The 22,591-nt window shown below is 39.2% G+C and overlaps 1 protein-coding gene across 2 annotated transcripts in view; it reads right to left on the minus strand.

The window, feature by feature from the left end:
• Nucleotides 1-499: 499 nt before the first annotated feature.
• The window catches only part of NIN (ninein (GSK3B interacting protein)), a 55,115-nt gene continuing 33,023 nt past the window's right edge, over nucleotides 500-22,591 (minus strand). The window contains exons 16-29 of one of the 2 annotated variants that reach the window (XM_009706181.1): nucleotides 19,998-22,073; nucleotides 18,664-18,789; nucleotides 17,954-18,023; nucleotides 16,774-16,989; nucleotides 16,270-16,383; nucleotides 15,088-15,210; nucleotides 14,446-14,559; nucleotides 13,590-13,736; nucleotides 12,298-12,477; nucleotides 11,606-11,755; nucleotides 10,975-11,073; nucleotides 7,110-7,301; nucleotides 1,730-1,843; nucleotides 500-709 (exon numbers count right to left, since the gene is read on the minus strand). In XM_009706181.1, coding sequence (XP_009704483.1) covers nucleotides 500-709; nucleotides 1,730-1,843; nucleotides 7,110-7,301; nucleotides 10,975-11,073; nucleotides 11,606-11,755; nucleotides 12,298-12,477; nucleotides 13,590-13,736; nucleotides 14,446-14,559; nucleotides 15,088-15,210; nucleotides 16,270-16,383; nucleotides 16,774-16,989; nucleotides 17,954-18,023; nucleotides 18,664-18,789; nucleotides 19,998-22,073 — 3,931 coding nt within the window. Of the gene's footprint in view, nucleotides 710-1,729; nucleotides 1,844-4,100; nucleotides 4,164-7,109; nucleotides 7,302-10,974; nucleotides 11,074-11,605; nucleotides 11,756-12,297; nucleotides 12,478-13,589; nucleotides 13,737-14,445; nucleotides 14,560-15,087; nucleotides 15,211-16,269; nucleotides 16,384-16,773; nucleotides 16,990-17,953; nucleotides 18,024-18,663; nucleotides 18,790-19,997; nucleotides 22,074-22,591 lie in introns of those variants that run through there. The other variant, XM_009706182.1, reaches the window with a different exon arrangement.

Raw genomic sequence — 22,591 nt, forward strand, 5'->3', positions numbered from 1 at the left:
GCAGGACACAGACCACATCAGGAAAGTCTTGCTCTCAACAGCAATAACACTGACAGTGTTGAAGACTGACCTATCAATATTACTAAGTTTGGACCATGAAGTATTCTACAAAGCAAAAAATATTTTAAAGTTTTGAATTCAGTAACGCAAGTTTGCATTAGACCTTGGCTTCAATCTAGAGAGAAACAACTGATTCAGTACAGTAAATTCAGAATTTATATTTTAAATTAAAACCAAACTATCAAAATAAGTTAACCTAGAAAAACGTGTCTTTTTTTACATAGTGAAGATTACTTTTAGGCAAAACTTAGCAGAAAAACAGTTTGGGAATAAACAAAATTTCTCTTTTGGCAGTGTCCGGTTTGGGATTTAGCTCTGTCCTCTCCTTGGAGGCATCTGGTAACTAAAATTCATCAATACAAAAAGGCAACACAGTGAAAAGCTGAAATATTAACATTTCAGTAAAGTGCATGCGACTGTGACATACTTAACAGCTTTGCTATGACCTTATCTCGGATGCTGAATTAAATGATGGGGATGCCAGGTTCTTTACTATTCTATTGAGGTTGGCAATTTTTTCTTCTAGTAAATAGTTTTTCCTTTCAGCAGTTTTCTGCCGCTGTTCTGTCATCTCCAAAGCCTTCAGCAGTTGTGCATTCTCAACATAGAGATCCTTGACCATTGCATCTGCTTTAGTGTTCTTGGAAAGCTGAATTGTGAATAGAACATAATTACTCAGCAAATTAAAAGCAAAATAAAAATAAAAAAATCAAAAGCAAGAACAGTGCTGGGAAAGTAGATGAATTTGTTTATTGTAACTCAAATATCAAAGGAAGACAACCCACCCATTCATCTCATTTTCCTTTGTTAAAAACCTATATGTTTGTGGAGTCTTTATAGATACTATGAATATTTTGAAACTGGAAAGACTTTGTAAGGAGATGAGGCAGATGATAAAGGGCTTCAAATGAGCCTTGTCAGATGAGTACTGCTTTATAGCATTTGTCCTCTAAGGATAAGTCTAGTTCACAAGAGGATCCACAAGCCCAGTGATCCCAGAGATCAAACCTCTGAGGTTTGGACCACCAGCTCGTCCTATAAAAGTGGGGAGAGCAGCCTAGCACTTACCTACATGCTTTTGGGAGCAGCCCTTTGGCAGGGGACCCTGTCAGTATAGCACTTCCTTAACATGAAAGAGGAGACTGTACCCCAGCAGAAAGCAGATACTGTTATCATGTCATGCCTAAGTGTTCAAAACCCACTGTTTCCTACGCTATCGAGGAGTTCTAAAGGTGGCAGACCAGGGCAAGAACAAAAACCCCAAAACCACATCAAACAAAGGGTGTGTTGGGGCAGGAGGTGTCGAGAAATCAATAATTGTACAGTAATCCTGTCTGTACTCTTCAGGAAATTCTTTTTCCTCCTTTTCTAAGCAACTTTTCCAGTTAGGATACTTCGCTGGAATTTGATGTTTGTTTCCGGACTTTAAGTGCATCTGCACACCAAACAAGCATAGCTTTTAGGAAATTAATGAGTGGTGGATTCAGTTCCCAATTTGGAGTTTTAGGAAGTTTTGGGCAAATAAGCTGTATTTAGCTCAGAAGCATTAAAATAGAAAGTAAAGTACCTTTAACTTTATTCTAAGCAGGAATCGCTTGGAAACTTTTGCCCACTTAATTGTTTACGGAAGTAATGGGGACGATTTGAGGAAGAGAGTAAGAATGCTTACTTGTTCTTTCAGCTGATTTACTTTATCTTGGAGAAGCCTCTTCACAAGCCTTAGTTTCTGTTCAACATCCATCATACGTTCTTCCATCATTTTTAGAAGCTGCTCATGACCCCCCTGGAAAGTAACATTTAAGTGAGAATCAGTTAACAAAAATCAGTTCACACTCACCAGTCTCCTTTTTTTTCAGTTTATGCTTAAGAAAATAGCTGGCACTCCACATTTGGGTATTTTAAAGAGTTGACTAAATTAATAAACCAGTCGTGGAAGCAAAATGGCAACACTTAAAGGACACTCACAGCATTGAACTAGTTTTCCCGATCTAAGTTACACTTGAGATTACCAGATCTAAGAAAAATTGATATAAAATTCTAAGTTCTGTCTTGACTGTGATAGTCAGATCTGGATAGTTTCCTTTTCTTGTTGTTAGGTGCTGCCATATTTCTGTTGAATGTGGGAAACAAAATGCCAATCAAAATCTTAACAATTTCAGAAAAAAATTTAAGTCTTAAGGGCATGTTTGACAGTATAACTCTCCCACCCCAAAGACCTCTTGAAATTGAGTAATATCTTAAAAAAGTAAGATGCTATTATCCCAAACTTGACTTTTTTTCAGATTACTTGTTGATAACTACTGTTAGTAACTCTAAAATGGTTTTGCTCTTTTTCTTCACTGAGGTAACACTTCAACGGTCTAACTAAAAGCATAGTAACTCAGCATCATGAGAGCACCTGTTACACCAACAGTGGAGTGAAATTTTCCCAAATAAATTAGAAACACCAGGAACTACAAGCAAGCTTGTTTGTATTTGAGAAATTTAGACACTGACTGCAGGGAAATTCTTCATTTTAATGCTAGTTTGTTACTCTAATTCTAGGAAGTAATCTGAGAAGATTAACTTTGAGAAAGCACTAGCCTCCTCCAAACAAGATACCATGAAAACCGAAGTACCTTTGCACATGTGGGGGAAGATAAGTGAAAAAACTGAGGGAGGAGCGTTTCAGGTAGGTAGTTGCTCATCTAAACCCCTGTAGAAAGATCCCGTTAGGGGATTGATTGAAGTCCACTCAACATTTGTTTGTTGTAACACCAGAAACTCCTTAAGTCTATGCATGGGGTTATATGATCATTTAAGTTGTGGAAAAAAAAAAAAACTGAGAAGTTACATTAGAGTCATATAGAAAGCAGTTTTACAGTGTTGCTGGACTGGGTATTTTTCTGGATTTAAAAAGTACTCCTAAGCAGAACTTTCAGGGGACTTCCTAGCCAAGTTATCTGGAGCTCTTTTGTAATTTGACTGGAATTCAAAACCATGGCTGAGTATTACACTTCATATTGGTTGCAGGAGTCTCGAGTGAGTAGTTAAGTGGAAACTAAGAATTATAGTGGTCTCAATACCTGTGATCCCTGCTTTTTGGTTTAAAGTTGACTTAAGAACATTCCATCTAACTTCATAGTATTTCATGTTTAATGGGAGAAGCCAGCTCAAGCATTAGCTTTGAGGTCATTAGAAACACAGGAGCAAAACGATCTTTGAAAGCAAACAGCTGAAATGGTTCATGGCTCCCACCTAGAAAAATCATAGGCCTTAAAGAGGTGTTTTGCTGACCTATTAAAGTATTAAAAATCTAGTTTAGTCTAGTAATTTGAGACAACAGAAAAACCACTAAGGAGTGGTATCCACGAAAAAAATGTGTTAATAATTTTCCCTTTTCTGGCACTGCCGGTTTACTTTATGGCCACAGCAGTAGAATATGCCCACGTACTATGCAAATGCTTTCCTGAAACGTGGAGGTACATCTGCTAAAGAGAAGCTGAGTATCTGTACTCAAGTACAGCCCCTATTACAAATCTTCCCCAGAAGTCCTGATATGACAATCCTATCAAAGAAAATATTTTGTCTAAAATTTGTTAATTCTTATTCATAAAGCTGCAACTACTGATACTATTAAGACAAGAGACATTATGTTTAAAAAAATTTTATTTTTCATTTACATCAAAAAATGTCATCTTTCCCTGTTAAAAAGTTTATACATCTTATACAAAAATGCAGTATAAATACCCCAGATTTTCTTCAAATCTCATATAAAATTAGTACCATTTGAGAAAAATAGTCTCTTTCCACACTGAACAACTCCACATTTTAAATAACATAAATAAAAAGTATTTGTAACAAATAAAAAAAAAGACAGCTTATGAACTTTCACAAAATAGCTTCTAGACAAATAAATAGGAAATAACACTGTGGAGACTTTTTTTTTGTTTTAGAAAAAGCACAAAATAATTTGATCCTCAAGTTTCTCAGCTTATGCCAGTTCGTGTGTTTGTGTGTGTTTATCATGGTAAGGAATGAGATCATAAGCAGCCAAGCTGTCAGAGGTGCCCGATCCTCCGGTAGGAATCTGCATGCACTGCTCGCTGCTCCGGTAGCAAGGCCTAGAGAAAGAAGGCAAGTGGGATACTTCACCCTGATATCCAGATTTTCTTTTAAATACGTACGTATACTTAAAGCAAACCACCAATACAAGCGAAGCAAGCAACACAAGACAAACAAAAACACACACAAAAGAAAACATGCAGAGTATCACATATTATATTTCTCCAGTATTAGCTAGTACTAGCACTACACATATGCAATTGAGGAGATATTCAGGATTAATTTTCTAGATGTAAGGACTCTTCAGATGGCTCATCCATGTTTTTGAGGGATTTTAAAAGATCAGTGGCAGCAATTAACTGCAATTAGCAAAGCAGTTAATTTCCTCTAATAAACTTATCTGCCACTATATAGATCTCTCTCTCTCTAATCTCACAGATTGCCTAATAGCATTTGTGAAAAACGTAGTCCAACTGACCTCCTTTGAAAACTTATTTGCACTTCCATTTTAAACCTAGTTGTAAGTCTTTTCCTGCGACAGGTGAACAAGCTGTTGGTCAGAGGTGATTTGAATTTTGAAATAAAGAGCTGAAGAAAGGCGAAGATGAGCAACTCTAAGTACTCTGAACAAAAATATTGGTTAGCTGAGGTTCTAAGAGAACTTGGGAAAAGATTGGGTCATTAACTGGCTCCCAAATCTAGTTATTGCAAAAGGAATACGAGAACAAGTGCAGCAATTGCTACTGTGCAGCAGGTAAGAACCACAGCAGTAGACACAGCACAAACAGTCATTTGGAATTCAGAAGAGTCCAGGCAGGTTAACACAGAAAAGGCTCAGGAATTTTAATTTAGTGAAATTTGAACATGTGGGAGTAGCCTTTGGAGGACAATAGCTCAAGACTGACTGTAAGATGAATGAGAACACAGACCACCATAGCCATGATCAAAAAAAGCAATGAAAACTGCAAAGCATGATGAACACAAAATAATTCCAAAAAAAGAAGGGGATAACTTTGGATACCTTATTACACAGAAGGACTCGGGATCTAAGAAAGCTGCGAAGTGCAAAGCAGCAGCAGCAGCACTAGGTGATTAAATTTACACAGAAAGCATGGAGATAACCTGATGTTGTACTCACTGGTGAAAAGATGATGAAGAGGGATTAGGATGCAATTTTTCAAGATGCTAAAGGGGACATTAAAATGGACATAAGCTCAACTAAATGTTAACCCTAGAAATCAGGATGACGAAGAAAAATCAGTGAGAATTAAAGCAAGATGTGCTTACAGAAATGTCAAAGTAGAGACAAACTAAAACAAATTTGGCCTTGTTTATAACTTTTGAATGTATATGTTTAATAATGATTTTTGCAAAGTTACCTAGTAAAGCCCATAAAAAAGCTGTAGGATATGTTATAAACCAGAATAACCCTTCACTTTAAGAAAAAAAATCAATAGAAAAAAATTAAAAGGATTAAGTGCATTAGTGCATTGACAGGAAATATTTGCAAAGCCTCTCTAAAAGTATTTTTAAATTCATGAAGCTTTCCAGAATAAAAGCTTTTACAGGAAACGTAGAAGTGATTTATCTGTAGAACTACAAGTTCCAGGATGCGACTAGTTTGCAAATTGTTTCTCAGGCTTTCAAAGGCAAAAATTACTAAGTCATCATTCCTAATGCAATACAGAGCACATTAATTTGCAGATGCTACTGCTGTAATATGGCTTTTATTGATTTCAAAATTAAACTCCACACCCTACTTTCCATTCTATGTGACCAAGTACATTAGCCTGTGGTAATGCACTTCTATCAGGACCCAGATGAAAGGGAGAGAACCTTACAATCGATTTACTTATCCTATATTATTTTCTGTTAAGTTCTTTTTTTTTGGGGGGGAACTCTGATTTTATGCCTTTCTTAAGGAAGTCTTACTCCAAGTTTGGGAAACTTTAAAAACTGTTACTGCATATACTCTCTCTCCATAATACCTTTTTTCCAGAATACCCTATTACCATGATCAGAGATTTTTGAGCTTCAAAGTCTTACTCTTCTTATTGTTTTTTTTAAAGTGTAACTGCAATGTGAGTTTAAAATGTAAAGTTTTTATTTTCTGGTAACAGATTAATAAAAGTGTTAGTATTTTGTCTAAGTTATTTAGAGCTCTATCTTTTCTCATAAGATAAAATTGTACTATTATTTTAAGACCTATGGCCTGAGCCAAAGCTTTAGAGATTAAGAGATTCGGTTACTTTTTGAAGAGAATCATTTGGCAAGCCTAGTCTCCCAGCTTAATTTTTATATGGGAGATGCAAACTTTTCTACCTATTGGCTATAATTCAGTTTTACATGCTAAAAAACCAAAACACCACTGACAGTGACTCTGCCCAATATGTGCAGTGGATGTAATCTTCCTTGGAATTAGATTGGTTTCCCTCAGAAATGCCAATGTTGAAGTTTGTCTAATGGTAACAGTGTTCTCCAAACAGTGTCTTATCTTATGGCCAAATAAGGAAGATGGGCTGACCTTATAAAAAGGATTAATTTTTTTGTATTCTGCTCTACTACAGCTGACAGAACTCCACGTGACAGCAACAGCCCAAACTAGTATTTTATGTGTGATTGGGATGCTCTTGTGCAGTATGTGGTGTAGTGTATTTTTTATAGCTAGGGTTCCAGACATGGACATCAGGTAAAGAAAACAAAACAAAAAAACCCTTATAAACACTTACTGTACATTGATCAGAAGGAGAAAAGCCAGTTGAATGTGGATGGGAGTGTTTATTTCAAAAAGATTAAGAGGACTTCAGAATTAAGCTATGGCTCAAGCTAAATATGCTAAATAACAAAGGTTTGTTTTGTACATATCTTTGATAGAATGAATTTTAATTTTAACTTTTGAACTGGCATAAACAGAGAACGGATCTCATCAGAACTGAAAAAAAACCCAAGAAAACTAACCAGTTACCCTTTTAAAGTTGTAACCTGCCAAGTAACAAGAGCTTTACCTGTTGCATGTTTGTTTCAGAGGGTCTGCTTTCAAGTTCTTCCTGAAGACGTTGACTTCTCCTCTCTGCTTGTAGTAGCTGGTGTTGGAGCTGCAGGAACTGTTCCTTGGGCACCATAGCACAGCCTTGCTGCTGGAGCTCCCGGGAGTGCGGTGACTGGCTAAGCATCACACTGGCACTTGAGTGGAGCATCTGAAAGGTAAAGTAAATCAGCCATCAGGAAAAAGCAGCACTGCCCTTCATGCAAGATAGCTTTCAGTGATGCACTAGACATCAGGTTACTCTTGAACAATTTCTTGTATGCAAAAGAAACAAGCCTGAACTCGTTAATGGAAGCTAAGTAGACAACTTTTCTCTTCGCAATGAAAAAAAGATGCATATTTATGTGCAGTTGTGAAGTCTAAAGGAATCTGAGCTTTGATTCATAATTTCAGACCTGAATTATAAATCCACTGAATTCCTGATGAAATCCTGTCAAAGTTAAATTGGCCTGTGGTGAGCTTTAACTTAATAGTTCTTTTTAATTTTAACCTGGATCTCAGCAGCTTTTCTAAAAATAGTATCCACTTACAAATAAAAGCACTAGCATGACGCAGGCTGAAGGAGTTGTCCACCACTGCTGATTATTTCTAGTCTTTAATCTAGGATGGAGAGATAACATTCTCAAAAGCAAAACAAATTTTCAATATAATGTATGGTGACTTAAGTAATTTGATGCCAGCTGCTATATGACATTCAGAATTTGGTATTTAGAATCCCATGTATCTTTCCTTATGTTCACTACTAACTGTATAAAATGTGTTAAAATTTCTAATTTGAGACGTGCCATAAGCAGAATTTGATAGCAAGTCTGGAGACCTCCTGAGTGTCTGTGCTGCATAAGCAAAAGTATACTCAGAGGGGCCCTTGAGATACGGATGCGTGTAGTAATCTGAAGTAGTTTAATTCCAAATGTAGGTCTTGCTTTCATTAAAAAAAGGTTACCAAATGCATCAGCAAGTCTATGTAATTTAAAGGTAGTATATACCAACAAATAATTCATGCATAACAGTTGTCCTTTGTGAAGTTATACCACCAGAGAAGTCTTTTGGTAAAACTTGGCATCTCACGTGGGACAAAAGGATCGCATTCCTAACAGTCCCTGCTACAACAAAAAGAGCACCTCAGAACAGCCTTGTCCCAGTTTAGCTTGTCCCTGTCATTTAATTAAGTGCTGCTGCTCCCAAGCAATGCTATGACAGTTACTGGATAAAGGTGGCTAGAAAATAGGCATTTTCTTCTTTACGGTAGCATTGCAACCATGAGAGCCCAAGTTTATCTAGTTTATCTAACAGCATTAGATGAGCTTTCAGACAATGTTAAGAGCTAAGATAGCCACGTGAAACAACTTAGCATTTTTCTAGACTAAAGTAAAATCCAGGTAAGACTAGCTCACAGTTCTAATAGTTTATAATACTAAAAAAAAAGGCCAGAACTGTACAGTAAAAACCCCTGATGTTTCAGACAAGCTGATTTGCAGCTTGAATTTGCATAAGATTAATACTTTCTTCCCATAAAGTTCAGTTGACCACATCATAGAATTCTCACCTGTTATCTCAAAACCATTACTCTGTTCCCTTAGGAAAAGGCATATAAGATTATGTTAGTGGTTTTAATTTTCCTTTCACAAGCGGTAGAATTAAGGCCTCGATTTGTAATCTTATTTCAGTTATCGAGTTCATCTGTAACAAAAAACTATAAGCATTTTTCATAATGGTGCAGCTCTTCTGGTTGTGTTAGCGTGTGTACATCTCTGCTGGCCCAGGTAAACAGAAAATAGGTTTATAAGTACTTTAAAATAAAACTATTTGTAATTTTTTTTAAGCTATCAGGAGGTTCTCTTGAATCAACTTGTCTGTAAAGGAGCTATTCTTTTACTGACAATATAAACAGTGAAAATAATGAGCTTTTGATGGACTTTTTAAGATTTACTGTAATGTTGTGAAGCACACAAGTATCTAACGAAAGAGCCGAAGAAACAGTCAATGCTAACAGCATCTTAAAAATAAATACCAATTACATGGCTAATGAAAACAATATAGTCTTGCTGTATTCATCTGTGGAAGGAAGTGGAACAATAATGAACTTGCTAAACTATTAGGGATGACATTGAGTGTGATCACACATCGGTTAATATTAAGGAAACATTTGACAGTCTGGTGAAAAAGCATGCAGATATTGGAAGTAAATAAGCAAACACTTTCAAGGCTCACAGTCAATGGGTTAGAAGGAAGGGGTTCAGCCACTTTTCATTTTCTTACGATCAATTTAATTCTTTTGAATGCAATTGGTTATTTCTCTCCATTTTTGTGGCAATGGCTTAGAACTATGCAACTTCTTGGTGTACAGAATCACACTGCATAATATACTAACCGCAGTTAGTGCGGCTGTCAAAGTAAAATTTTTACATTAAAATGAATAGTGGCTTCTTTACTTAACAGATGCATGGAATAAAAAAAAAATCCATAAAATAAAGAAGTATTTTCTCCATGCTATGGTAATACATTGAAAATGATTGCTCTACCTTCGCACACTATTTCAGAAAGAGAACTGCACCCTTCTCTGCTAGTTCCAACCACTGAGTTCTAGACAGGTTAGCCACAAACAAAAGGAGAACAGGCACAAAAGAGAAAGTTAGAAGTCATAAAGTGCTAAGTGAATGTTATACACACCTGCTGGGAAAATGTTATCAGGAGTAACAAAAGTCCTGCATGTTTGAAATACAAATTTTAGGAGAAAATGCAATTCCATGCTTGTTGTTTATAATAAAGGATTTAACAGCATTTGGAATTTTCCCAAGGCTTAATTAAGACTACGTAAATAAAAGCGCAGGGCATATAAACAGTCTTTTCAGTAACTTGTCAAAATCTCATCTTTTCTGATCAAGTTTTTACAACTTCATAGCTAATTACATAGTATATTCAGCATAACATGTTTCCCATTTGATCTCCGGATGAAAAGACAAAAAACATGAAGTCTTCTAATAAAGTGTGTTGTAAAAGCCTCACCTAGAAGATGTTTTGATTTATGGAACAAATCAAAATTGTGGGAGGTTTGGTTTTTTTGTGTGTGTTTTGTTTGTTTGTTTTTTTTTTAATATTATGTTTTAAACTCAAATTCAGGATGACAAGTTTAGGCAAGACTGCTGAGAGACAACTCGGAGGTCTAGCCTGACCTTAAGGGATGCACCAACTTAACGCTGTTAAGCTTGCCCATTCCTGGAACCAAGGACACCTAAGAATTATGCAGTTTTCCTAGCATCCAGCACAATCCGTCTTCAGCAGTACTGAACAAAGGTCCACATTTACAGCAGGCTTTGGAAGAATCTCAATTGAAGTTTTCACTCATGCCTTTAGATTAACAGCAAGTTGTGTAAATTGTTATTCTATCATGATCTAGATAAGATAGCAAGGCTTAAATGCAGCAAATTATTCCCATAGTAAATAAGAACAAGTTTCTACATTAAGAGCAGCATTACACAAATATTGGTTAGGAAACTTGAGGTTACATGTTTTAGGAAGGAAGAGGAAAGCGTTAGCCTTGCCTCAAGCACAGAAACAAATTTCTTGGCTATTTGATTTTACATCTGAAGCCTTATGTGAATTACAATAAACCACAACATGCTTCAGAGAAGCATGTTTGTCACACTAACAACTTGATCATGAAAGATGAGATTAGGCATTAGGGGAGATTAACTCTTCTAGTTTTGATTAGTTTCCTCTGTTCCTACACATCTAGAAGCTGTTTTTAAATAGATTCATAGACTAAGTGAGATAGGGATAAAGCCCCATACTATTCAGTACAGTCAACACTGATTGAAAAGTACCTCCATTAACTGATCATCCAGTTTGACTTGCTTTTTTCTTAGCCCTTCATTTTCTGAGCTGGTTTCCAGTTCACGTTCAAGAGAATTCATCTGACTGATCTATTAAAGGTAAGAAGTTTCCTTAGAAAGGTAGTAGTTTCTTATTTTATCTGTTGGGTTTCCCCCCGCTCCTCCCCCCCTCAATATGCAAGTCATGAATCGTGGCATGTCAAGACAATTCAAGATTAAAAGACATAAGTATTTGGACAAGTGTCATGCCTTGCTAAAAGCAATGTCTAAGACAATGTTATACAGCATCTCTGACAAGTTTCAAAGAACCGGCAGGGTTTAATCTAAAAGCGATTATGCTAATCTATAAGTGCCATGTATTGCAGAGCACTTGAGCAGGCTGCGTTTTGTTATGGCTCCCATGTTCTGCCCCTGAACTGTCTGTAGCGACTACAAGTCCTGCAGCATGTTGGCACAGACTTCCAACCCTGCATGCTCTGCAGGGGCACAGAAGACAGTCAGCTCCTTGGGACAGGGATTCATAACAGAGCACAAAGCTCAGAATAAAAGACAAAAATTACAGCTTAGCTCTTAGAGATGGAAAGTACTGCTTTGAGTCATGTATTTACCATCTAAAACTAACCTTCCTGTTTGCAGATGACAACTCCTTCTGAAGCTGTTCACACTCTCTCTTCAAGCTTAATTTCTCTTGCTCTATGGCTTTGACGATACCTGACTGGCTTTGATGCTTTTGGTGCTTTAGGGAAAGGATAGTAGATTCCAGCTGTCGGATCTAAAGAGACCAGAGAGGAACAAATGTTGAAAAACATTCCAGACCATTCAAAAAGTCAAATTGCATCTACTTAATCTAAAATACCAAGAACCAACTGATTTCAGACTCAGCAGATTCTGGTGTACTTTTGACATTTTAGCTCTGAGCACAAAAAAAAAAAAGTCTTTCCCTTCCTCCTCCCCATAATCTGCCTAATACTGTAAGCCAAGAAATTGCACATGAAGAATGCTAGGAATATTGAGAATTTGTTTAAAAAGAAAACAATTGAAGGGTGTTAACTGGAAGTCAGACCAGAATCTTTGACAAGAGTTGTCAGGATTTTCTTTTACAGAAGAGCTGTTTGAGACACTGTAAGAGCATCTGCCTATTCAGTGCAGATATGAAGGAATGCTACTCCATTATGCATTCTTTCTGCAAATGTTTCTACTCAAAACTAACGAGCACCATTCCTCTCCTGTATCACCCACTGCAAAACAAGAATCATTAAGTTCTGCCTAGCATGCAGGGATTGCCTCTGGGATCTGCCAGCTTGCTCAGGTTACCTTCTCCCTGGAGTGAGTCAGGTCTGTTTTAGTGCTCTGGACTTCTCTCTGCAGCCTCTCATTCTCCTGCCTGAGCAGGTGCTGCTCCTGTTTCATCAGCCGGTCCAGTTCATCCCAGTGTAGTTGCCTCTGTTGGTCCTGCAGCCCTGAGGAAGGCACAGCCAGTTCTAGAACCCGATTCTTAAGACAGACAGAATTGCAGGGTTAGGCCTTAAATAAAGAAGCAGACATTTTCTCTACTCAGGTGGATTTTAAGTAGGTTTTCAGTAACTGCAGACTCTAAAGTCGCAGGATTCCCGTCTTCCTCCCAGCCTACACACTGTTTTCCACTAAGAAACCCAACACGCTAATCACAGTGCAAACCCAAAGTGCTTCCCTTCACTAAAATCATAGATAATAGCTGTGCGCCAGAGTGGTTGATATGAGCGTGCAGAGTTCAACAACACAAAAAAGCAATTTGTGCTCCATTTCACAGCCTCATCAAGCAAATAATAGAACACAGTATTATATATTATTCAGTAATAGCTGTAATTTAGTTCCTGTTGTACAATTCTGAAACAGCCTCTTTTCCATGTGGACATTAAATATTCCTTAATTACATGGCAAACAAGCCAAATTACCAACTGAATTCCTAATACCAATCCCAAGACTGCTGTCTACATCCTCCTTCAGTTACAGTTCCTCATCAGTTAAGAGAGGCTGATATAATACTGTGCGTTTCAAAACCAAGTTTGACTGAAAATTAGATCCCCCTCTCAATTACAGGTTAATTATTAATATGTTTATAGTTTTGATAGGTGTAAATTCATACATTGTCCACAGACTTTTTAATTATTTTTTTTTTCCCCAAAAGATTTCTTTCAGGGAAGAATGGAAACTTGGGAGATGGACTGATCATTGCCTGTCCTTACATTGAAAACTTATAATAAGATTTTGAAAAATAAGTTTTAAATCTGCACATTATATACCATCCCACAAGACTACAGTTAACTATTTTAAAATGGAAAGCTACTACATAGAAGAAACATCATTAAAATGGGGCTTTTTTTGTACCCACCTCCTGGCAGGGTTTGGTTTTTTTTGTAATTATTAGCTATATATCACTCATTTAAAAACAAGCTAATAAAAAAAAAATCAATAGTTGCATAACTCAGAGTCTACGTGCTCAAGGCTGCAGCACTTGTGTCCTTTTAGTGGCCAAGCCAACCTAAAGAAATAAGTTGGCTACAGCAGCAGCTAGTGTCCGTAACCCCTGGCATGCAAAGCTGACTGAGGCACCTGAAGTCCACTACCTTTTCATTGGCATTCTGCAGTTGCTTGTGTAAAGACATCACTTCTTGTTTAAGAGTTTCCTTCTCCTGTTGCGTCACCCGTAAGTCTGATTTTAGTCGGGACATTTGAAGGTTGGCGTTTTGCAGCGTTTCATCGAGACTCTGAACCTGTAATGAGCAGGAATACAGCTTGGCATTTGCTGGACCAAAACTGCTTGTAACCTTGGTCTGCTAGGATGTGTATGCACCACATAGCACACGTATTTAGGAAGGAGTGAAGAAGTTATGATGCTGACAGCCCCCTTTAAAAATGCTAAATGATTTTCTGACTTTCTGTTCCAAGTTAGTAGCCATCCACTTTGAACACAGCCACAATACTGCATTCAGAGACACATCTTCCAGCCCTGAAATATTTATTATGATATGCTGGGAAGAGAAGATTTCTCTTGAATTATTTACTCTTCCTGGCAGCCTGTGGCCACCAAGAAATCCCAAGTGTAATCAGCCAAGCAGAGAGCCATTCGTTCCCCTTCCCTGTCTGGTGAGAGACGAGCCACCGCTAGAAAAGCAGGGAGCAACAGCAGAGGCTCTGCACTATTTTAGGAATAACTGGGCAGAATGAATTGGCAAAAGTAACTTGGCTGTAGATGCAAAACAACATAGCTTATTCTCAGGGAGAAGAGTCCCTCGTTGCATTTAACAAGTTTCCTCTTGTCCTTTAAGAACATTTCTTTGAAAGCCCATCAAAGCAGCCATTCTTAGCTGCATGACATCTTTGCACACATTAGATGAAGGCTGCTTTTAATGAAAAAAAACACAACAAGAGATTATAAAAGTGCTTTTGATCTAGGACTATAACAAAAAATCACTATTATACCTTTTCTTGTGAAACGGTGAGCTGTGTTTTCAGTGTCTGACTCTGCTGTGCCCAGGACTTCTGTTCCTGCTTCAAGCTGCCAATTGCATTCTCTAAGCAGCTTACTTTAGCTACCTGAAATAAGATTACATCAGTAAGCCTGACTCATTCAGGATTTTCTTTAACTCAAATTGACTTTGAGAATTAAGCTAGAGGGAGTTACAGCTATGCAAAGAAAATGCAAGAGAGCAAAAAACCCCTCAGCTCCCAGTCTGAATCTCCACACAACAGGATCATTATTTATAGTGTGCACACTAGTTACACTGCTCGAGTACAGAGTTACAGTATGTTAGAGTTGCAATAAAAGTGAAAGAACACTGTCTTCCTTGTCCTGCTGCGATATTTATATCCAGGCCTCTGTTCCTTGCAACGTTTGGAATTTTCTGTGTAATCGAATTACAGTAAAACTGTGCTCCAGAGTTTACGCTTTCTCTTTAAGAATGGCTAGGAAAAAAAGGTAGTGGCAATTAAGCCTTTCTCTGGCTTGAAGGTAAAAAAAAAATCCAAAGTAGTTTCACAGGTTAGGGTGGTACAGATAATAATATAAGAATTTTAACAGCCCATTACAGCATGTAGGTAGTGATGTGGATCTGCAGTTCTTACCTTATCAATACATCTGTTTAATTCCTCGCTCAGGGCTTCTTTTTCTTTCTGCAGCTTTTCATTTTTAGTAATTAAGCTTGAAACTTCATTTTGAAGGTCAGAGAGATCAGCACATCTGGGCAGCTGTTGAAAACAAACCCCTCACAGTTGCATTTCTGTGCTGTTTCAGAATTTTTGCATGCAAACGTTACACAAAGCTTTCTCTTCTCCTCCAGGCCAAGCATCCCACTCCGGATAGAGTGGGCGAGAGAGAAGCATACTCTGGTTTGGTACGAATGACCATACGAGTATCATTCATACGATCCAAAGCATCCTTCCTGCAACAGCAGTGCTAAGGATTCCCGATTGCCCTGTGATCCCTCGGATTTGCTTTAGGGCTGGTCTTTCTCTGCCTCTTCTGTGAAAGGGGGAAAAATACTATATTGCTGACTTCTGATCCTTTTCCCATTTGACACAGTGCTTTAGCTTAACACTGCTGCCTTCTCCTGCGCTCTTCTGTCTTTGCTCACTCAATCTTCTGTCTTTAATTATACTCAAGCCGCAATCCACCCTTTACTGAATAGGCCTCATCTGCTTTTGCTTTTTAAGACCATTATCTATCCTAAGCATTGGGTGCATCAAATGAGTGCTTTACACTGTAAAGAAAATTACTTTGTGGAGCCCTAATCAGGAGAGCTAACTCATTTGTAGCCTTCATTATCTGTGTTTATTAGCATATATTTACAGCCAACCGAACCATCCTTATAGAGGCGATAACCAAGCCCTCCAGGAAATTATCCTCAGAAGCTGCGAGTCGTCAAAGTCTCCAGATGGGTTTAGCAATAGGAATTCTCTCCGAGAGGACATGCTGGAAGAGACCAGTCCTTAAACAGAGCTATATGGGTATCACCAGTTACACAGGAAAATGTTCCCCTGCCTATCCTGTCTGCACAAACCAGAAAAGCCCTGTCTATTCCTTGATTAGAGCTTTAGAACTTTGTCTTCATTGTCAAAGCCTGTCTTTGTAGATGCCCTACTCTGGAAGGCCTTTAGGCAAAAGCTAAGTGAAATGAACCTTATCTGAACAATTGTGCATTGTACCCAGAGACTGTTTTAAGAGAATTTCTATTCCCCTACTTGTTATGACCTTTCTTTAAAGAAATTAACTCTTTCCAACTCGGGCAAGAGAGCAGGGCACGTTACCTGTTTTGTCTTCTCGAGTTCTTGCTTGAGGATGTGGTTCTCCTGCTCCAATATATGAGCTTGAACCTTCATTTTTGAGAGCTCCATCTCCAAGGAAGACACCATATTTGATGACTGCAAGAGGTAAAAGGCTCAGATTTCAACTTAGGAGATACGCAGAGTAACAAAGGTTAACCAGAGGACACTGCAGCCAGTGACATGCGTTAGAGCTGGGATGGCACTGGACTGAACTGAACAGGCGTGCTGGAAAACGCAGGTAAATATTTAGCATTAAGCTCCATTTTCAAGATAAACCTGCACATTTCTACATCCTCGCTTTTGGCTGCTGCTGTGCTTTTGTTCCACCCGCACTGCCACATGCGTGTACGTTTGTGGCTAGTATTTAGGAAAGTTCAGCTTTGAAAGACCACACACAGCTCAAGAAAGGGATGCTAATTCCATAGCACCTGTGCGTTCCTAAAAGTTGAATCGTTTCATGCCGTTAGAGATAGCGTAATCCCATACCTTCACTTTGGAGTTTTCCAGTTCCTCTTTCAGTACCAGTCTCTCCTTTTCCCATTCTTCCAGGGTACACTTCCCCACTTCCCTTTCCTTTTGCTTGAGCACCCTTGCCAGCTGTTGATTAAGATCCTGCACATCTGCTTGATTTTTGGAGTTCCTCTGGCTAAGTTCTGTATTTTCAGAGTCCAGCTGCTGGTTTCTGGTCTTCAGATCTGCTACCTGAATCGGGAGAGCAGTGTCAGTTACACTGCTTTTACACTGGCGATGAGATTTTTAAACCATTTCCTTTCTACTAAGATGATTAAAAGAACTGACAAGTGTCACCCCAATTCAACGGTGACTCTGAACGGTGGGGCGTAGCTGTTAACTGTACTCTATGTAACAGTCATGACACCCCAGTAGCACTGCTTGCTTTATTTCCTCATAGCTGTTTAACTTGCTCCATGCCCTAATTTTAAGCCAAATCAAGTAGAACCACATTTAGGAGGAGGAATCTTCCTGATGTCCTGTTGCATGCATGGTCAGCCTCACAACTGTTAATTTCTCATAACTGGCCTGAATTATATCAGTTATGATATCATTCATCTGGCACACCACTCTGTTCCTCCTTCCCTTTGCTTTGCTGATGTACCTTTTCAGGGTTATGCTGGTGAACTAGTAGATTATTCAGAGCAAGTAGAATTTTACTAAGCAATACTAAGAGGGACATGAATGTAAGAGCTACTTAAACCTTCTATTTTGCCTAGCATAACAAGCCACCCTTAAAATAAAAGTAGCAGTCTCATGGATACAAGCAAAGGGTCACGGCTGCTAGCATTCCTTGACTCAGCTAGCTGGGAAATAACTAGAGGCCGAGTCACATAATTTTCCCATGGGCTACTGCAGAGCATTACCCACAAAAGACTACAAAAGAAAGATTTTAACTTTATATTTCTATTAAACTTTCCAAGTTGACTGTGAGAAGTGCTCTCAAGTCTGTAAGCTGGATAGGTAGTGGCATTGCAGTCGTCTTCTGATAAGGTCAAACAAACTTCATATCAATCCCAAAGAGTTAATGAGAACAGTTATCAAAAAGTTTAAACGCATGTAATGGTTATCTTCTACTGCCTTTGTGACCATCTAAGGCACAGCTTTTATACAGTATCAATTTCTACAGAGAAGGTTCTGCGCTCAGTCCATATACCTGCTTTTTCAGGTTGTCAACCATCTTCTGTACAGCCACTTTCTCCTTTCTCACAGCCTCTATCTTTTGCCTAAGGAAAAATGACAGCTCATTAACATTAGAGTCACTCGTTAATATACATGCCTACAAGAATGGGCTGGTTTTTGACATTGCCAGAAATGGTAATTCTGGGTATTTATTTATTGCTTAGCATCACTGTTCTGCATAGGCTTGGCAAACACTCAGTTCCTCAAGGTACCCCATGTAGTTCTTTTCTGGAGGGGAAGAATACTCCCAGGATCATGGATGGTTATCTCCTTGCAAAACACCAAATCACTGAAATACTCTGTCACACTGTACCTCTTCCTGCCTTTTCTACGGCTACACCAGCCCAACAAGCCCTGCCTTTGCTGAAGCAAGAATAATTGCATCAGGTCAGCTCACAAGTGGGTCCTGTGTTTGTGTGTCTTACTGGGTCATCTGAACTCCTACAGTTAAGCCCCCGCTTTGGCTCTAGGAATGGGCAGGACGAGCTGGGGCAGGTGAAGAGGACAAGGAATAGATTGTCAACCAGCCAGATTTCCAATGGCACCGTGAAAGAAGCCCATTCCAAATTTTGTAGAATATCTAACGTACAAAGGAGCTTTGAGAGAAAGGTTGTAACCATCGTGTCTGCATGGCAGCGAGATCCCGAAGGCATACACGTGGTACATGCCCCATGGAATTCTTACCGCATTTCTTCTCGGGATCCATTTAGCTCCCTCAGTTTCAGGCTGGAAGCACTACCTTCCTCATTTAATAGTGTCACTTCATTTTTCAGAATAGCATTTTCTTCTCTGAGCTTCTCAGCTTCACATCTGCGGCAGAGAGACGAGACAAGTGAAAACTGTTTCTGTATATCGTCTAGGCCCACAGGGAGAAAAACTAACTAAAAGCCTGAGCTACCTGTAATATTTCAAAACAAAGCTACAATTGACTTATTTTACGTATTAACGGTATATGGATTTTAAGTTTCATTTAGTAAGAGCGCTCCACAGATCGCTGAGAAAGGGGCTTTTTGTGCGTGCTTTTGTACAGCTAGAGTTAGTTAAAATCTAAGATACCTAGTAAAAGTGTCATGCTAACGTTATAGTATATCTTTCAGTCCTTAAGTTACAAATAACGTAACTTTAAACAGCTTAACACCACAACATGCAGATTTCTAGGAGAGCGAGCTGTTTCCCCAGCTGTTTCTGGAGTCCAGTATGCTGGGAACAGCAGCGCTGGAAAATGCCTTTTCTGTCCCGAGGCGACTGTAAAGAAATAACTTAGCCATGGTGTAATACCTGAAAGAACAATTCCCTGCAGGAAGCTGGTGCTGAACAATAATTAAGCCACTTATAGCCACTTTATGGCCTCCCAGAAAAAAAATAAATACAACCTCGCTGAAACACAGCCGTTAAAAACAGGTAGGTAAAACCTATTATATTCTCTGTGTTATAATGGTATTTATCATATCACACGCCCAATGGATTCCTAACACTAAGTGCTCCTGCTGAGAAAAATGTTACCATAATTCTCTAGTATTGACTTCAATATTGAGAAAAATAGATGCATTTTTATAATTCCTAGTAACATTCAGTACTAGAAGGGAGCAAACCAAGTGAACAAGTGATATTAGTAAAAGCTAAAAGCATTCTGGAAGTGTTACCGTAGTATTTTGGACATAAAAACAGAGAGGTTTCTGATGTACCATAAACTACACACTGCGAAGGTGACTACATCCACAGACAGAACAGCTGGCAGGTTGCTCCAGTTTTACCATTCATGTTAGGTCACGGTCAGAGAGCAGTAAGTCACACACATTTATTTCAACCGTCGTTATCCACAATTAAGCAGCCTGCTTGCTAGTAGTTAGAGTCCAAGGCACTGTTTTCTAATCAAAGTTAAACTACAGTGGTTAATGGCAGCAGGCAGGCAGGCGGCTAGGAAGCGATGAGCGGGACGCTAGGTTAGTTTCTAAGCGGCACGTTTGATTACTGTGGGGCCGGCACATTTCCCACAAAGTTCTGCAAGCGTACGTTACCTCAAAAGATCAACTTTTTGCTGCAGCTCAGTGCACGTGCTTTGTAAGCCATGTGTCACTGTATTCTTCTCCCCTCTCTCTTTGTAGAAACGCACGTCGTCTGGGTGAACCAGAGCACCGGCTTCCTCCTTCAGCTTTCTGCTGGGCTCTTGCACCTCCTTCTTTTCTGCCGACATTTCTTTCACCATGCTGTCGCTTTGGGCATGCTCCTCTTGCGGACCTGTAAACATGGTGGCACGTTCTTCCAGCTTCCCAAGCTGGCATTGCAGTCTTAACTTGTCACTGTGTGCATCTACATCTGCTTGTGCACCTTGTTCTTGGACATCTTCCAATTCTTTAACTTTTTGGAGGAGCTGTGTGTTTTCCTCTCTGAGCTTAACGCTTTCCAGTTTACATCCTTCTAGTTTGCAATGAAGGCTTCTCAGCTTACGCAGGTTGTCTTCTAGCACTTTATTTTTTTCAACTAACTTTATCATTTCGGATTTCAGATCCTCATTTTCTACCTGAATTTCTTCTTGTAGTGACAGCAGTTTAGCCTGTGCCATTGATCTGTCTTCTAACTCCTTGACCGTTTTCCAAAGCTGAGCTATTACACTTTTCAGGTCACCATTTGTTGACCCGGGAGTATGATCAAGCAGGAGAGAGGCTTCGCTCAGTTCTTCAGCCCTCTCAAGCTCAACCTGCAGCTTCAAAGCATCAGAAAAAAAACCTTTATTTTGGGGAGCTATTCTGTGATTTAGCAGGTGAACCTTTTGCTGTTTAACATCATTGTGTAGCATTTTTGGTCTGGGAACTCTCTCAAGAGCTTTCTCGAGATCTCTCTTTTTTTGCAGCAGAGGCACCCAAGAAAGCAGCTCTTGATTCTTATCACAATCCTGGTTGCCATCAGCTTCCAGTGCTGCTTTACTTCCTCGCATCCGACACACCTCCGCCTGGAGCGCACAGCCGCCCACTCCGGCTTTAACCCACGCACTCTCCAAATCTGAATCAATCTCAGTAATTTCTTCCAGGTCTGTAGTATCAGCCTCCAAAAGCAGAAGGACATTTGAATCTGTTCCCTTGTCTGCATCTTTACAGTCGCTGGGCAACTCTTCAAAAATGGGATGTAGTTCATCTGGCAGCTGAGATCGTTCTGAGCCGGAGTTGGAGCAGCTGGGACTGGGAGGTCGCACAGGCTCCTGCTCCGCAGCTTGCAACCTGTGCTGCAGCCTGACGATCTCAGCAGCCATTCTGACATTTTCCTTCACAGCTTGCTCGTGCACCTTCTGCAGGTTTAAAAGGACATCCGCATCGTCTCCCAGAGGCACTGTACCAGAGCAAGAGGCAATTTTGCTCTTTGCTTTTGCATACTCCTTTTCCAGGACCCTATAATGCTTTTGTAGTGCGGAAAAACTATGGGTCTCCCACTGCAATTGCTGTATTTTCCCTTGAAGGCTTGAGATTTCCAAACTCATCTCGGCCTTTTCTGCTTCTGCTCTTACACAAAGGTCTTTGTTTAAACTCTCCAAAGCAAGAAGTTTGGAATTGAGGTCTTCCTTCTCTTGCTTATACTCACTGTCAAGTCTCTCCAGCTTTTGCCTAACCAACTTCCCATTTTCCTCTACCACGGATATACGCTCATCTTTGTTCTTTAGCTCTTTTTCGTGGTCATTTTGGAGTCGTGTTATTTTATCATTCAGCTTTTTCTCTTGCTTCTCAGCAGCATTCCTCAGGTCTCGCAGCTCCTTCTGAAGCTGCTCTCTCTCACACACAAGCTTGTTCACTTCTTCCTTGAAGTTTTTCTCCAGGAGATCTTTCTCCTGGGTCAGGGCAGAAGAAACGGCCTTTTCATTTGCCAGACTTTTCTTCAGTTGCTCCTGAGCTTCCGCGACCTCCTGAGCAATTTCATCCTTTTCAAACTCCCACTGAGATTTCTCCTCTCTTTGCTGTTCGGCAAGTTCATGCAACTCTCGCTGGTAACGTCCTTCCAGATTTTGGATCGTTTCTTCATATTTATTCACAAGTGTTTGTGTGCTGACAGAAAACTGAGTTTCTGCATGAGATGCTCTTCTGTTATAGTCACTTTCCATTTTTTTCCTAAACATGGTTAACATAAGATATTACTAGATATTAGCTAGGCTAACTCAGAAAGAGATTCAAATGGCTTTTTAGGCTGAATAAAACAAGCTGCAAAATTAGTTTTTCACCGAGTTTTAGATGAAGTATGCTATTTGATGAGTGTTTCTGGGAGCCAAAGTTAAATTTGAGGCAATCTCTTGATACTTAAAAAACAATAATCTAATTGCCTTGGGAAAGTGTGTCTCATGAAATGTCCTCAGAAAAGGTTTCATGTACAATGTATGCCCTTCTATACTTGTGATCAGATTTGTGGGGACAGACGTTCTTAGCCCCATCTCTCCCTGTCACCCCAAGACGGTTTCAGTTTCTTTTGACACTCGATCTTGGCTAAAAGCATCTACCAGCCATCCTTTTACTTCTTCAGAAGAGAACAACTCTGAAAACCCAAATGCTTTAAAAGGACAAAGCAGGGATTTGTAAAGCACAGGGATCTTGAACAGAGCTCAAGTTAATCGTGTCTGGTTATGCTTTAACAC

Source organism: Cariama cristata, unplaced genomic scaffold (assembly GCF_000690535.1).
Source record: "Cariama cristata isolate BGI_N322 unplaced genomic scaffold, ASM69053v1 scaffold22708, whole genome shotgun sequence".
In the NCBI taxonomy this organism is placed as follows: Eukaryota; Metazoa; Chordata; class Aves; order Cariamiformes; family Cariamidae; genus Cariama; species Cariama cristata.